General features: G+C 49.2%; 5 protein-coding genes; 1 reads left to right on the forward strand and 4 right to left on the reverse strand.

Annotated features, from left to right (window-relative positions):
• Positions 1-56: 56 nt before the first annotated feature.
• Positions 57-1,017, reverse strand: CHC_T00006241001 (hypothetical protein). XM_005718357.1 is given in 2 exon segments: positions 57-318; positions 319-1,017. The coding sequence occupies 1 exon segment, from the start codon at positions 1,015-1,017 to the stop codon at positions 319-321; it is 699 nt and encodes a 232-aa protein (XP_005718414.1). The 3' UTR covers positions 57-318.
• Positions 1,018-1,031: 14 nt separating this feature from the next.
• CHC_T00006242001 (hypothetical protein) lies at positions 1,032-5,409 on the reverse strand. The gene is made up of 5 exons (XM_005718358.1): positions 4,267-5,409; positions 3,121-4,113; positions 2,227-2,934; positions 1,468-2,148; positions 1,032-1,157 (listed from the first exon to the last, which is right to left on the reverse strand). The coding sequence occupies exons 1-5, from the start codon at positions 5,407-5,409 to the stop codon at positions 1,032-1,034; spliced, it is 3,651 nt and encodes a 1,216-aa protein (XP_005718415.1).
• Positions 5,410-8,077: 2,668 nt separating this feature from the next.
• On the reverse strand, positions 8,078-8,572 carry CHC_T00006243001 (hypothetical protein). Its single transcript, XM_005718359.1, has one exon. It carries the CDS (start codon positions 8,570-8,572, stop codon positions 8,078-8,080), a length of 495 nt encoding a protein of 164 aa, XP_005718416.1.
• A 2,856-nt stretch (positions 8,573-11,428) lies between these two features.
• On the reverse strand, positions 11,429-12,199 carry CHC_T00006244001 (hypothetical protein). Its single transcript, XM_005718360.1, has one exon. It carries the CDS (start codon positions 12,197-12,199, stop codon positions 11,429-11,431), a length of 771 nt encoding a protein of 256 aa, XP_005718417.1.
• A 697-nt stretch (positions 12,200-12,896) lies between these two features.
• CHC_T00006245001 (hypothetical protein) lies at positions 12,897-13,145 on the forward strand. Its single transcript, XM_005718361.1, has one exon. The coding sequence runs from the start codon at positions 12,897-12,899 to the stop codon at positions 13,143-13,145; it is 249 nt and encodes an 82-aa protein (XP_005718418.1).
• Positions 13,146-16,194: the final 3,049 nt, after the last annotated feature.

Raw genomic sequence — 16,194 nt, forward strand, 5'->3', positions numbered from 1 at the left:
CGCAAGCAAACGAATGAGCATTGTCCCGCACTTGGAGGGGGAAGATTGGGAAAATGAGGATGTCGAAGACCTTCTTGCCTAGTCATTCACCAATTGCGGCGTAGTTTATTAGATAATGTAAATGTATATCATGCTCTCTGGACCTTGTCCAAGGCTTCACAATTTCTAAATTTTGGCGATGAGAGGCGAGGCGAAGTAGAGCGTAGCATTTAGCCTTATACAAGACCGTCGCTGCACCTCGTAGTTACTTGGATTCGCAACGGTCTCAGGGAGCAAGAAGCTCTGTCAGATAAGATCCGTCCCCATGCTCAAGACATCCTAATGAATTTCTGCTCCATCAGGAAGCTGGCACGTAATGACACCTGCTGCAGTGCGTAACGGCTTGCTGTCATAACATGCAGTCCCATCCTTGACGCTGAGCCTAGGCACAATTTTATCCCAAGTCTTGCCGGACACGAACTTTCCGTCCTTGACGGTTCTCTCTTCATCAATACCTTCAGCAATCACAATAGACCCGTCTTCTGCAGCCGCTGGAGCTGCAAGAATGACAACTTCTTCTTTCACTCCGTCATCAGACTTAACGCTACCCGCAAGAACCATACCCTCGCTCAGAATACCTCGTAACGGTCGTGGCTTAAGGTTGCAAATCGTCACTACCATACGGTCCTTCAGCTCTTCCTCAGGTATATAGTTGCGAAGACCCGCACATATCGTTCTCAATTCCTCGTCGCTGTAGCGTACCTTCAACACGTACAAAAGTTCTGATTGGGGATGATAGGAAACCTCAGTCACTCGGCCTACTCGCAAGTCACATTGTAGAAACTGCGACCTTACCAGATCAGCCGCCGGGGGCGTTGGCTGTTTCGGCTTCTTTTCCTTCTTCTTCTTTTTCGGCTGCTGTGGTTTTGTCGAAGTATCACTATTAGTCGCCAATAAACGATCTGCCTTTGGAGTTCCTTGTTCGGCCGATTTAGGTGCTAGCGCTTGTTCGACGTCTTTGATGATTTTGTCTAGCATCTCGAGCACCGGCTTCATGACATCCATCTTGACAGTGTGAGCAAGGAATCGTTGTGAATCAGTGGCAAGTGATTTTGCGCTGCACGCAGAAATTTAATTTGCCTCGGCTCTGACAATGAGAAACCGCGTATGGCGTCTCGCTCGGAAACTATTCAACGTAGAGGACAGCGTGAGTTGGTGAGGAATGAATGTCAAGACAGGCTGGTTATCTTGTACCAATGCTTGACGGGGTACCAGGAACACGTGGGACAGTCACCGGGGGCGGCGTGGTAGCTTTCTGCCGTACCATGAGAAGGACTCGCATAGGGCGTCTATTTTCGGTTTCTGCAATTTTAAAGCTTGCAGTGCGGAGTTTGAATGATTACAAATAAACAAATGTGCAGCGATTTTTATGTCCTCGTCAACTATTTTCTATGCAGTCAAGTCCGGCTGCCTTGGTATCGGCATTACGAATGCAGCGGGATCTACCGTGACACTCTTCGTAGTATTGTGCGTCTTATATATCCCGACCAGACGATCGGCAAGCTCGAACATATTGTTGCGAAGAGAAATAATAATAAACTGCGCATTCTTAGTTCGATCTTTCACATAGTTTGCCACTATACTGACATTCTTGTAGTCAAGTGCCGCGTCAATCTCGTCAAGGAAGTACAAAGGTGTTGGTTTGAAATGGTGCAGAGCAAATACCAGAGCAAGAGAGCTCAAGGTCTTTTCACCTCCACTTAGATTGGAGATATTCTTCCAGCTCTTCTTCGGTGGCCTAACAGAGAACACAATTCCTTCCGAAAAGGGGTCGAGAGAGTCCACCAGCTCAAGTTCAGCATCACCGCCAAGCGTGATCATCTGGTAAAGTTCCTTCAACTTCAACGTGATGACACTGAACCCGGCCATGAATTCATCCAACCTCATCTTTCGAAGCGAGTCGCACTGCTTGCGCGCATTATCTCGGTTGGCTGTCAGCGCGTCTAGTTCATTCACTTGCGACTTATACTCCGCATCTTTGCTTTGATATTCCGCGATTGCCCCGATGTTCGGACTCAGCTTTGAAAGCTCACTTTCCAATACTGTGATTTCCATCGACAATTGCTTTTGATCCTGCGCTGACATTTTCAACTCCTCACGTTCTTCAACCTCATCTTCTGCACCCACACCATTTGTTTCCAAATCCATGGGATCGTTGGCGTCTTGCTCCTCATTGCCATCCGTGACCAAATTCTCTTTTTCATTACTCTTTTTTTGTGTCTCTTCGACATCTTTTTCTTCAGCATCTGCGCTGTCGGCTGCTACTTGCATGTCCACAGAGACCAGAGAGAGCTTCCTCAGCCTGGCCTTCATATTTTGCTCCTTCTTCTGCAGGATACGAAGTTCCTGCTTGTCATGCGCTGCTACACGCTTTACATCCTGAAGGGCCTCTGATAGAGATACCTCCTTCCTTCTGACCTGCTTCAATCCATTCTTCACCTCCGAATATTCAGCCTGTATCTTTGCCACTTTCTCCTCCCACTCTTTATGAACCACTTCGGTATCTTGATACTTCCGCAGCACGACTTCAGCGTCGTCAAGCATTTCCTCGCTCTGTCTCCGAGCCTCGGCGATGCTTTCCTGAGTAGACGTGATCGCTTCTTCAGCGGCCGCAGTTGCCTCACGGGCCTTTTCGCTTGCTTTTTTGGCTGCCGCCGCTCTTGACGACGTGCGCGAAGCAACGCTGGTTAAATCGGCAATTTCGGAATGACACTTCTCAACGGCCTCCTTTGCGTTCTGGAGTGACGAACCCCCTGAAGCAACTATTTGCTCTTGAAGCGAAGTTATTTCGGCCTCCAGTCCTTCGCAGGCAGCGAGGGCCTTCTCGAGCAACTTCTCGCTAGACTCAACTGACTTTTCCAACTGTCCTTTTCGTTTAGTGTCTTGACATGTTTTCTTTTTGATTTTCGTTTCCATGTCTTTCAGAAGCTTCTGAAGCCCTGGTATGGTTGTAGAAGTCATGTAGTCTTTTCTTGACGACAGTGAGTCCACCTCAAGTTTTGATCTTGCAACTTGCACTTGAAGTTCATCTAATCGAGAGTTCGCCGCAACAACGCATTTCTTCAAATCATGAATCTGCACTGTCTGCGCTTCGATTTGCTCTTTTGCCGAGTCCATTCTTTGCACAAGATTTTGCAGCTCTCTTTGATCTAGGTGAGAACTGTTCGCGTTTCCTGACCCCAGCCTGTACCGGGAAGGCCCCCTGCCACCCCCAGTCATAGCCCCAGATGACTCGATAAGTTCCCCCTGAAGACTGACGACGCGATTTTGTCTAGTTGGTTTAAACGCCATTCGTCGTGCACTCTCTAAAGAGTCTGCCACGAGTGTGTCCCGAAGCGAATAATACATTGCTGTGCAGTGTTCAGTGTCTGCGATTTGGAGGAAATCGAAGAGACGAGGACCATCAGCTCGGCGAGGAGAAGAACCCCATCCTTGCATCTGTGCACGTAAGTACATGATTTTGTCCAGAATGACAAAGGTCGCCCGTCCCAAGTTCTTCCGACGAAGAAACTGAATGCATGCTTGTGCATTTTCAGCACTCTGAACGACAATGCAATCGAGGTTCGACCCAGCTGCAGCGCCGACGGCAGCTGCATACTTGGGCTCCACGGTCGCAAGATCTCCCAAGCGCCCCACTACTCCCTGTAGCTCACCATTTCGAGACGCGGAAAGAATACCAGCGTGTAATCTAGAGCGCGTCTTGAGATCATCATTTGCTGATCGTGCTTCTTCCACACGCTTTCTCATTGTAGACCAAGATGACGACAAGTCGCCTACAATCGCTTCCTTCTCTATAACAGCATGCTTTTGACCAGGTATAGTTTGCTCGATTTGACCTCTCTCCGTTTCCAGACAGGTTAGAGTTTCCCGTGCGGTATGGTATTCCTCTTCTATGCGCCCAAGCGAGGCGGTTGCTTCTGAAAGGTTTTTGCTTGGAGCCTGTAGCTTTTCGGTCAAGAATTTGAGCTCTGACTGATTTACTTCCAAGTCCTTTCGACACTTATTCACTTCTTCCGAAAATGGCAACAACTCCAGCTGTTTCTCCTCTAGGCGCTGTCGAATAGGCTCGGTTTCCTTTCGAAGCTTGTCACGAACTTTGTCAAATTTCTCCTGGGCACCTTGCAATGTGGCCTGTAGCTCAATAATCTTCTCTTCAGCATCCCGTTTTTCCTGGAGAAAACCTGCAGCCTTTTGCTCACTGTCTTCAGCGCGCTTGCTTTCTCGAACTTTGGCGGCCTTTAGCTTTTTCTCTTTCGCTTTCAAAGCCTTGATGTCTTCGCGCAGCTTGATATCCTTCCTCTCATATGCAGAGTAATTATCTTTGGCCTCATTCATGGTCTTAATGGCAACGTCCGCACTCTTTTGCGTCTCTTTGAAAGTTTTCTCGAGTTCTTTGAGCCCCACTTCTTTCTCTTTCACATCATTTCTGAACGCTTCGTATTTCTCAGTCGCCTCGGCAAGCTTTTCACTGTTCGACTTGAAGGACATGGCCACATCTTGATGCCTTGCACTATTCAGCTTGAGCTTCTTTGTTAAAAGCTGTCTTTCCTTATCTAGGTAGTCCTCTGCTTCAACTTTTGCTTTCTCGAGGGCGTCGCGCTCCTTCTCAGCAGCCTTGACGCGATTCATTTTATGCCCTCGTTCCTCGTTGAGACTTTCCATCTGCCTGGCACTCTCTCCGATGGCTTCAATGTGCCTGTTCGACCCTATTATATCTTCCAAATATTCCAAAAGGCCGTCATCATGCGCAGATACGGCCTTAGGTTTCATCATCGCAATTTGCTCGACCTCACCTTGAAGAATGAGAAAGCGGTTATTGTCAAGGTCGACACCTTTCGACTTGAGCAGCTCAACAACCCTTCCCATTTTCACTTCCTTTCCATTGAGGTAGTACTTCGAGGTATTGTTCCGAAACGCAGTCCTTCCAACTGCAATTTCAGAACCAGAAACGACTTCGTAGTCAAGCTCACCATCGCCCGTATCGATGATTTCATGAAAGTAAACGGTCACAGTCGCGGACTGGACCTTAGGATAGGCGCTCGAATTATGCAACAGTTCAGAAAGCTTTGAGTGACGAAGCTGCTTCGCACGTCGCCCAAAAACGAAAAGCATCGCGTCGATGACGTTGCTCTTACCCGACCCATTTGGACCGACAATAGCTGAGAAGCTCTTGTGGAATGGGCCTACATCAATGCACCCGCCATAGCTCTTGAAGTTTTCAAGACGCAATCGCTGAATCGCGAGCCGTGAGGGAGGGGCCGTAGAGGGTACAACTTCAGGGGCTACCGGAGTTGGCGCTGCCTCCTTGTCCGACTCGATTTCTTCTTCGGCAGTTTCAGCTGCTTGCGAAGCAGAGTTTTCATCCGGCATGATTCAGCCTTATTTCTCAATAGAGAGCACGAAATCAGTCGACTAGGGTGTCGGAGAAGACCAGCTCCTCAATGGCGGCTGGCTAAATCATGCCAGGGCGCTGGTAGGAAGTCTAACACTCTCCCGCCAAAAGAAGAATTTGAAATTTTTGAATTAGGGAGGAACATGGGTGCTCACATTGCTGTCTGGAATGGTTGATATTGCCCCTTCCTCGGTCCTGTAGCCAGAGACCACGGCACCAGGGCCGCAAGCTTTCCCACTGCGCCAGCCTCCAAGCTGCAAAGAAATTACACGTTTGCAATGACGATCACGTGTCCGTCAGAATTGGTGAAGACGGGGTGAACAACACATGTCCACGGACAGCTCGAGCGACTACGTCAACTGTGTCGTATTGGATATGGTTGGGAGCTATTTCTGCACGCACTATTCAGGTACTGGCGATGTCCTTGTGCAGGCCATTTACTTCACAAAGCCAAAATGGGGGAAACGCTTTTGTTGCAAGACGCAGTACCAACGGTACAGTATTATACCTCTCCTACTACAAAAAGTTTACAGAAAAAATACGACCTCGTAAGCATGGCCGCCTTTCCCATCGAAGGCCTGGCTGAAAATAAACCATACAAATATATCAGTTGAAGTCAATTTCTCTTGCAAAAGCGTTGCTGAGCTTCGGTTTCGTTCGCTCTTTTGCTATCGCTATACGGTCCCAGCATAGAGCACATTCTTCAACTGCAAAACAGAGATATTGCGCAGCATGAAGGGGGGGAGGGGGGGGGGGGGGGGGGGGGGGGGGGGGGAGACGGCGGCAGCGGCGTGTTAGTCCCTAAATCTTCATGGTTGAGAGAAAGGACTAGCCTACTTTATAGTCTTGTTTCCTTTTGCATTAAAAGGGCCTCAACGATAATTGAGAAAGAACGTTCATTTTCTTTATCGAGGCGATCTGCCCCATTCGCGAGCCTGAAAATGACTGTACGACTTCTGGGTACTCAGCAGAAGGGCCTTGCGCACTTAGCAGAAGGGTCTTCCGCAAACTTGTATCCAGCAAGCTTTTAGAGTACTACAAATTTAATATGGATCATGCTCACATGTTACGGGCCAGCAAACAAAGAAGCAATTCGCATTGTGCAGTGATGCTTCTTGCAACAATTCTCTACCTATTCAGTTTTCCATATACTCCATCGAAGGTTGAGGTTCCTCGTAGTCCGGGTAATCGACACCAGGAAGTGGCTTAACAAAGTCTGGGTTTAAATCGATATCAAGTGTAGTTGTAGTTACATGATCCCTTTTGCTGTTCAGAGAAATTCTTTGTTCCTCTGTAGACTCTGGAACTGAATCCCGCCACGTGCCTTCCATTTTTGCTTCTGCTATGAGCATCCCTTTCACCAGTCCATACGCAGCAACGAAAACCTTGTCAATACATATGTCAGCACTCACGTCTTCGTTCAGAGGCCTTTCTTGTTTTATCAAAACTGCTTTCAGGATAAATCGCATATGCACGACTTGTTGGAAACCCCTCATTTGTTCCTTTCGTGTGCCAGCTCCATGTGACAGAAGGTCGAAAGCATTGTCGAAGATAAACTCCAAAAATGTCTGAATTGTGGTACATGCATCAGGCTCAGCAAGAATCTCTGCGATTTGGTCATCGTCCTTATTGAATGCCCTTCTAAAAATATCAGCCTGTTGTTCGTATGTGTAGAGCATACGCATAGACTCTTGATAAGGATCCTCCTCTCTTTTCACAGTTAGACTGCGCAGCAACCCAAAGCCGTCATCATTGTGCTCAAGTCCCCCGAGGCTGTCATCATTGTATTCAAGTAGGGCACTGTTGACTGGTTTTCCCCCGAACTCAAGATAGGTTTTCTGTATGGAACCCATATCCACCCTTCGGCCAGATATACGCTCACAGAGGCTAACGAGCAGCAAAAACGCAAGGCATCGAACTGTTGACGAGAACATGCTGTGCAGTTCAAACAATTGAACAGAATTCAAAGACGGATGCTTTTGATGGTCCTGAGGAGCAGTTTTGATGTGGACTACAGAGAGCTCTGTCTGGGTTGTGCCAAGCCATCATGAACGAAAGTGCCGCTACTTATAGACGAAAGTTCAAGGCGTGTGGGAGGAAAAGCTGCACACACGAGTGCTCTCTAGGATTCATTAAGATTTCATCTCGGTTCTGCCATGAAATAATTTTGTCGCCGTAAAAGGGAGACTGAAGCTATTGATGTTAGTCAATCTGTCAGGTCTAGAAGTCGAAGTCATGGGGACGCATCGTAATATTTAAGGAGCAAGCTGAAGAGAGAGGCTCAAAGGAGTAGCGTTGTCCCCGCTGCAAGATCATTTCGACTCAATGAGTGTCGCTGTCGGAGATAGAGTTGCAGTTGCAGCAATGGGACGGACAATGCAAAATGAATACAGGTAGCACTTCAACGAAGTAACTATACAATGATAGAGGAGAATAAAGGCACGACGTCTTATCGTGAACAGTAGTTTATGTAGAAAGCTTTGAGAAAAAATATCTAAGCGACGGGCGTGGTTAGGTCGCAGATGATATCAGCCTGCGAACGAGGTGTTGGATATTTGCGAGTCTCTGCCAGTGGTCGACTGAGCAGAAGTTAGAGTGAGGGTAGAGGCTGAAAAGTGCGACGGACGGTCCAACGTCACATTGGGCTCACCATGAGCTGAGTTCGACGGCAAACCCCGAGTTGAGCGCAGCATGCCCGACAGGGGGACGCTGGTGACGCTTGAGGTCGAGCACGTCATCCACGTTGTCCTTGGCAAAGCGATTGTAGCGCTTGCGAGGTGCCTGTGGTTGCGGCGTAGGGGCCTGTAGAGCTTGTGGCCGACTTGACGAGGACGAAGAGGCGGTGTAAGCGGCGGCCATGCCGGCGACAGGGAGTGACAGTAGAGCGCGGGAGTACATTATTCTTGGTTCTCGGGGACGGGAAATGCAACAGGGTGCGTGGGAGGGGGGGAAGCTGACCAAGCGGATGTGGGGTTGTAGAAAGATGAGGAATTGGATGCTGCGGTCGGCCGTGGATGGTAACAGATGACCTATATAGAGGTTAACAGCGGAGAAATGGCATGAGGAGGAGGCGGCGGACGGGGAGTTTCGTCGGCTGTCGTGGCGCACTTGCCCGGCCGTTGGTAGATACAGGGGGCACATTGCGACGGTGGCCGAGAAATAGAAGGGGAGGACTAAAGCAATATTGAAATGCAGATATTATTTAAGCGAAACAGGTCCTCTCTCTAGCATGTACTTTTTATTAATTTTGTACCATGACAAAACAATGCACGTGGACGGAGCGCAGTAACTGCGGGGGCGAAATTGTTATGTCAGCGTTGAGCATGTTCCTGAGGTAGGCTAAATTATCAAAGAGGCAAAGCTTCGACGATTCACAGCCCTCAGTTTTGCAGCAACGTTTGAGGGTTGTTCCACCGGTTGCCGTTTTCGGAGACCGGGCTCAGATCATAATTTACTCGATGCACGTTTTTCATTCAATTCTGCACGCACCACATCCCCACGAGGCCACGGAGACTCGAAGGGGCTTGTCTCTTGGCAGATTCCGACCGCCATGTCGTCGAATCAAATTCATTAACGCATCCGGAATCTCCATAATTAAAAGCAATTTCATCCGAAATGCATGCCACATATGCACGCATGTGTTCACATAGGCCTCAAGACTCCCCCGTCAAGCGACTGTTAGGCTTGAATCGTCATGCCCTCCTTGCGCAAACGCCAGGTGGGGGCTCCTTAACTTCATGCCCAGGCAAGAAACGACTTCCCCCTACTCTCCCTCTGCCACCCCGCCCCAAGTTTATGGACGGCAGCGATTTTTCATGTGAGGTCAATTTTGTGTCAAAAAATATATATATTGTGACAAAGTCATACCAGTGCCATTCCGTTCTTAACTATTCGTGCCAGTAGGCGGGCTTGGAACCTTAAGAGAGAGCCAAGATCTCCTTTTCCCGGGGCCGCGAAAGGTCAGTCTCTATCGCAACCCATCGCATCGCGAACGGGAAGACGGAGAACAGTGGGACTCTGCCAATAGAGTAAAAGTAAATGTCAAAGTCATATATGCAGCACCAAACTTTATCCTGCCACGGTTGTGGACTCAGTTGGGAATGAAGTGAGTTCATTTTTGTCTGCAAGTTTAGTGGCTGAGGTGCAAAAAGACCATGTTGAAAAATGGCCACATAAAAAAACATTCGTCATCCACACACGGATCCAAATCCCTCACTGTGCCGATATGCCCGAGCTGATATCACTCGCTATACAGAGGTGTCTCGGTATGTGAAACTGACACGCGTTCACGGGGAATGGAGAAAAATATCAGCAGCGCGTTGAAGATGACGGCTAGAATCTATCCGGCCGTTGTCTTCCTATGAGGTCATTTTTCAATTCATTTTTTAAATTGCGCCTCTCAATAAGAACGAGAAAGATATCCTCGTCACTGCACTTAACTTCTGCATTGCGGAAGGATGGATTTTAGTGAGAACCGCATGCCCTTTTCGATCGTTTTTAGATATGCCTGAGAAAGAAGATTATTTGAGCACCCTTGAAGTGTTTTGTGTCGATAACTTCGAAACGAAAGCACTCATTTGAGGACTTCAATTCTATCAGATTATTAGTCTCTCAGCATATTCAAAACTGCTATTCCGATTTTCGGCACGATGTTACGGCCTAGTGTCTATCCGACCAAGCGTTATCATAACATAAAAATATGCAAATCTTATTTCTTTTCAACTTTGATGGCCACGATTTCTATTTTCTTTGGTAGATTGACTAGTTTTAAATTTTTTCTTAAGTTAGAACCGAATGAGATGCAATTAAGCCCATGTTTCTATGCTACTGGAATAAATTTAACATAAAGAGAAAGTTTTCTGTAGGTCAACATTTTCTTTTGTATACCTTTATATGCATCAACACGGTGGTCTTCGCTAGAATTGACAAGCAAACGCTTTACCTGCGGTGATCGCCTTCTGGTTTCGAAAAAACCGAAGTGAAATCGCGAATATTGAAAAATAAGATACATTTTTTCCTCATATATGAGAACTAATGATCCGATATACACTAGATTTAGCGGTGCGCTGGTTAATAACATGAAGAGAGTGACTTATTTTTGTTGAGTCGTTTTGTAAAGCGGTTCTTATGCTGGACACATTGGAGGTTACAGGTTGGGTGTGTAGCAACTTGTGGAAAAACAGCAAAAGGTAAGGTACCTCGCACAGACGGATGTCTCACGTTGTCCGATGCCTTTACTTCTCCGAGGCTGCGTACCGCTCCGAGTCTTTATAGCTTCTGTTACGAAGTACCTGTGCCACAGACACATGCCACTAGCCTTTTTCCAAGCAGAGTTCCCCTGAAAGGTCATGTAGAACCTAGGCTACTCTATTAGTCCGGAGGATGGGGCAATCGAAATCAAATCTTGCAATTATCATTCCACGCAAACGTTGAACGCTCTCAACAAACAGACAGTACTTCCTGCTGTGCCTCTCCTGTACAGTCGAAGTCCATGTACACCGTGGTGAATTACGTGTAACATCTTATGACGTCGACAACTTACTTACAATCCGAAGGGTCACCGATATGTACCGATAACTGTGCAGCATACAGTATCCGCCTCACGATGATTTTTACCGGCGAATGGTTACAGTTCCCCATGGATTAATTCTGGTAAAAAGAAGCAATTCATGTTGTTTGACCTTTCGCCTTTGCTTTGAGTTCTCCCTTCCCTCATGATAAGGGAAAGTCGTGGAGAACGTCTGAGATATCGCTTTGGAGTTGTAACAACGGTTCCCAGGTTTGATCTACCTCATCGGGTAACCCAGCCCGTTGTATTAGTATGCCAATTCCATTGTCATCTCTGATGTCCACCAGTTTTTCGACGTTCTGATATGCTGTCTCAGAACGGGTTGCGTATTCGAAGAGTGCGGGATTGATTTCCTGATTTCTTCGATCTCCACGGTACCACATGAGTCTGCGAGCATGAACCGTTTCCTTCTTCCGTTTGAAAAGATATTATATATCGTATACCCACTGACTGAGCACCCTGAAGATCCTCCACGGACCACTCCAGACAAATCCCAGCTTGCGTCCTTTTCTTTGAGCTCGGCGGACAAGTACCATGTCACCTAAGTGAAACTTTGCTGGCACGACATTAGTCTTAGCGTTTTGATTCAGTATTTGACGAGCTCTGACCGCATCGATACGCCGCTTCACGTCCTTATGCATGTTCGACAAAACCTCCTGCAGTTCTTCAATGTTGTGTATTTGGCGCAATTGTAACTCATCCTCTGACTCAGCATTCTTGTATTTGACTACGGGAAGCGCACACTTGAGGGGACGACACGGCTTAATTCCAGTGAACACTTCCAGTGGTGTTCTGTGTACTCCAGCAGAGCGTGTCCCAAGTCTTTTGAGAGGTGCGTGATTTAGGATAGCTTGAACACAGTATACAATAGCGGGCCAATCCTGCGTGGCAAATTGACACTCCGAAAGCAGTGCCTTACATGACCGAAGTACCTCGCGGCATACTCTCTCTACAGTACCATTCGCCCATGGGCTGCAGGCTGTAGTGAAATGACATCGGACCTTGTACTTGCGGAGCAGCTCCTCGTTCAACTCGTTCATGAAATGCGACCCTTGATCACTAAGCACCCAGTCCATGATACTAAAAGATGCAATCCACTTGTACATGGCTTGCGCAGTGACCTCTGCGTTAGCAGCAGCAGCGAGATGGAGCCAAACAAAAGACGAAATGTCACCCCTAACTACAAGTATGTACTTCATGCCATCAAAGCCATCACCCATGTACAAGAAGTCCATGTGCACTACTTGGTTGGGTTTTGAGCCATGAAGCGCCGAACCAAGCGGCCGTGGAACGTTTTCTCCACTACGCGTCACAATACAGTGGATGCAGAATCGGACAAACTCTTCAATGTCATTCGACATTTCCTTCCAGTAGAAGTTCTCTCTGAGGACACTCTCCGTCGCTGTTTTCCACGGTTTCCTCCCAGACTACAGTGTGAATCGACTTAGACCTTCATCTGCAGCCTTACGTCTAAACTCCGAATCCAGATGCGACCTCCTCTCTTCCAGAGATTGTCTTCGTCACAAATTTCAATGCCTTCCTCAGCTGGAGCAGGACGATTTTTGTTCTGTGAGTTTCTGAAGACGTACATCGAAGGCCAAATGTAGTCCTCCCAAGTAGGCGAGTCAACTATCCCATCAATTCTTGCAAATTTTGGCATCTTCGGAGTGCACGTTTCTCTGATCTGTAGCCCTTGAGCCACCGAGTGAGTATATCTGCGAATACGTTTCTTTCGCCATCCACATGCTCAATGACAGAAGTGAGTCTTGATAGATACAGCGCCCAACGCTGTACCTTACAAACAATGTGCCTTCCTAGAGCCTGCTCGAGAGCCATGGGTGCAAATATGAACAGGAGGTACCGATGATCAGTGAATAGGTGCGTAGGCTGATCGTCATGGAAAAGATAGTCAGAAAGACAAGTTTCTTGACCACTTGGCAAATTTCGAAGACCTCTTGTTCGAATGTGCTCCAAATTATTTCTGCATTTTTGAAATGTGCCCCAAGGAGGGCTAAAGGTTCATGCATCTGTTCTTCCACCGGTTTTCGTAACTCTCCAAGATCCGTCTGGGTTACCACCGCCGATCAGAATTGGTTTGACGCGTCAGTGGAGACACAAATCTTCTTGCCCTTCTTTGGAAAATAAATCAGAACAGCATTTCTAATTTTGTCCTGTAGACTTCGGAAGACTTGTTCCTGTTTGTTTCCCCAGGACAGAGTTTGAAGTGAATTGTTTTGAATCGATCGCTTCGTTCGCCTTCCAGTACGTGCGTACGCTTCTTCGAGGACGTCTGTTAGCGGAGCGGATCGTTCAGCAAATTCGGTTATGGAGTTTGACATACATCTGAGACAGTGCACAAACTGGCACAGTTCCCCCGCGGTACGCGGCATATCAAGTTCCTGCAAGGCTGAAACTCTTGTTGGGTCCGTCTTGATACCGTCTTTCGATATGATTCTGCCACACCATCTGACTGCCTTCGTGAATAACACACTCTTCTTTGCCGAAAGAAACAGTCCATACTTTCGACAAGTCAAGAAAACTGCGCCAGGAGTTGTAACAGCTGATCTTCTCCCTGAGAATGGATGATAAAATCGTCCAGCCAGGCTTTGAGATTTTCTCTCATCTGATGAAATAACGGTTCAACTTTGCTCTGAAAGTTTGCCACTGAGTTTACAGCACCTTTCTGTGTTCCCGTTGGTGAGTGAAGATAGATGGTGGTTTACGGTTGGAGCTCCCGCGCACCCGAGATATCAGCGGTAGCGAGAGTACTCTTGACTATCTATCGAAAAGTAAACAAAGAAAGAACAATATCAGAGAATAGACATGTGAGGGAAGCCCAGGGAAGGGCGTCCTGACGGGGATGGGTGGGCAAACGAGAAATACACATAGCCGACAAGTCACGAGACTCTCACCCGGCCGTCGGCGATATGTAGGACAGTGCACGCTCGTTCGAATGCCAGGTGTCGGCATGTCACTCGCTACTCCCTGGACAGCTTCACCCGCATACACAAGTGTATACAGACGCGGAGCGCAAAGCGGAGCCGAGTGTGCGAGCGATGCGGAGACGGAGGCAGGCTAGACTGCTTGGCCTTGGGGTAGCATATGCGCGAAGATAAGGCGCGACGCGGCGGTGACAGAAATACTACTATCAAAGTAGACCTGTAGCTTCTCCATAGATACCCAATCCAAACGATTCATGATCCAAGCGTCTGTGAATCCAAGTCCTAAAAGCTCATTGTACGCCCCGATTCGCGCGCTGTGTGACGAATAAAAGAACCCCTTTGGCAGAACAGCGCCAACACGCAGCAGCGACAATGACATGGCAGCGTTCAAATTCGCAGTCCCCAAGCGCGTTCCAGCTCGGAGGTTGAAGAAACCAGCATTGGCCGGTCGCTGTGTCTTCCACCTGAGCATCAACAGCCCGGGAGCATCCCATTCGGGATTGCGACGGTAGGAGAGTCGCAGTGGGCGTTGATAAGACTTCGCTTTACGATGCGTCAGGGCCACATCCACGCTAGCATCCGTGACATCAATGTCTTCTGCTGCCACGTGTGCCACGGAAATTGACCTGCATTGAAAAATAAATGCGAAAACAACCATAGCGCAGGAGCCCACTTCCTCAACGACATCGGTGCCCAAGCCAAACTCTGCCACACGCATCGCGATTGCGGCACTAATCCCGATTCGTTTTCGCGCTTCAGGTCGATCGCGATCGGTCTTGTTCATGTACGCAGAAACCATGGCAGACACTAGCGGGGAACGCGTCGGAGAGGGTAGCCCTTGAGTCTCATGGAAACGGGAGACAGCGCTGATATAATTGCGAACCGAGCTTGGACCTACCCTACCCTCCAGGTACATGTAACCCAGGAAAGCGAGCTCGTCCCCTTCGTTTGTAGGCAGCGGATCTCGACCGTCTTGATCACAGAACACCAACCACTTCTTAATCTGACTGCTCCTGTTTGCCCACGTCTGCGCCTTCCACCCATGCGACACCAGCAGCTCCGCCGCTACCTCTGCACCTCCCGTCTCCCCTTCCATCCCCGTCCTTGCCAGCACCGCATCCCGGATCCCCGCCGTCCACAGCTGCGCTACCCTATCCTTGCCAACACTAGTTCCCATGCGGCGTTCAGTGGGCGCGAGATTTTAAGCAACGGGGGGCCGTGGTCGGAAGGGCGAAGCACGATGAGCTCCTCCGCCAGCCCGCGCAAGCGCGCGTACCATGCTTGCGCTGGCCAGTGTGGGGCTATCAACACCCCCTTTCCGCCCTCGGCCTGAATCTTCCTCACCACGAGCGGAAGGAAATCGAATGGCGGATTCCAAAGACGCGCAAGCCCATCCCCCCAATACTCCCCCATCTGCGTCAGAGCGTACTTCTTCCTGGCCACCAGCGTTTCCCCAACCGGGCGATCTTTGCAGACGACCTCGTCCAAGCGGTATTCGTGCTGTATTGACCGCAACAAGCGGTCCGTAGCTCGTGCGTCTCCCGGGTCCCACGTTCGGGAAAGGCCGTCTGCGTAGCGATTCACGGCCGAGGGCAACCAGCGCGCCTCTATTGTCACCCCCAGCACCACGAGCATCTTCTGCAGCCGACGAAGCTCGGCCATCATCGGCTTTGAAGCCGAGACCATGGCGTTCAGCACGTAGACGACTGCTTGGTTGTCCTCGTGTAGCAGCAGCCGCCTCACGCTCGGCTGGGAGACGTAGTCGCCGAAGTGCCTCTGCAATAGAAGCCTCACTGCCCTTAACTCTCTCAGCGTTATACTAGTCGCCCGATCCTCGGCCGTCCAGAAACCGCGATCCTCCCACAAATCCGGTGACCCAGCCTCCTCGTCGTCGCCTAGGGTCCTCCCATATCCCACGTCGGCGGCATCGCTGTGCATCGTTGCATGAGGTTGCAGCCTGTGGAGGTCCCTGCCTTCTCCACGCGCCAATGAACGCCAATGTCGCAGGTCGCGCAGCGACTGCCGACAGAGGCGAACGCGACCCCGGCAACGTGTCTTCCTCTTCTCCCCGACCAGAACGCCGTCCATGGTGTCCGAAACCGTTTCGGGGGCTCCGCCCCCAGACCCCCGGCTCCGCTCTGCGTGGGGGGCTCGCTTCGCTCGCAACAACACCCCCCTTCGTACTTGGCCCTCGCTCCTCCCGCTCCGCCAACGCCATGTCGAAGTAAAGCGAGCGGGTGTAGAAGCGCGGG

This window comes from Chondrus crispus, genomic scaffold, assembly GCF_000350225.1.
Source record: "Chondrus crispus Stackhouse genomic scaffold, scaffold_39, whole genome shotgun sequence".
Taxonomy (NCBI): domain Eukaryota; phylum Rhodophyta; class Florideophyceae; order Gigartinales; family Gigartinaceae; genus Chondrus; species Chondrus crispus.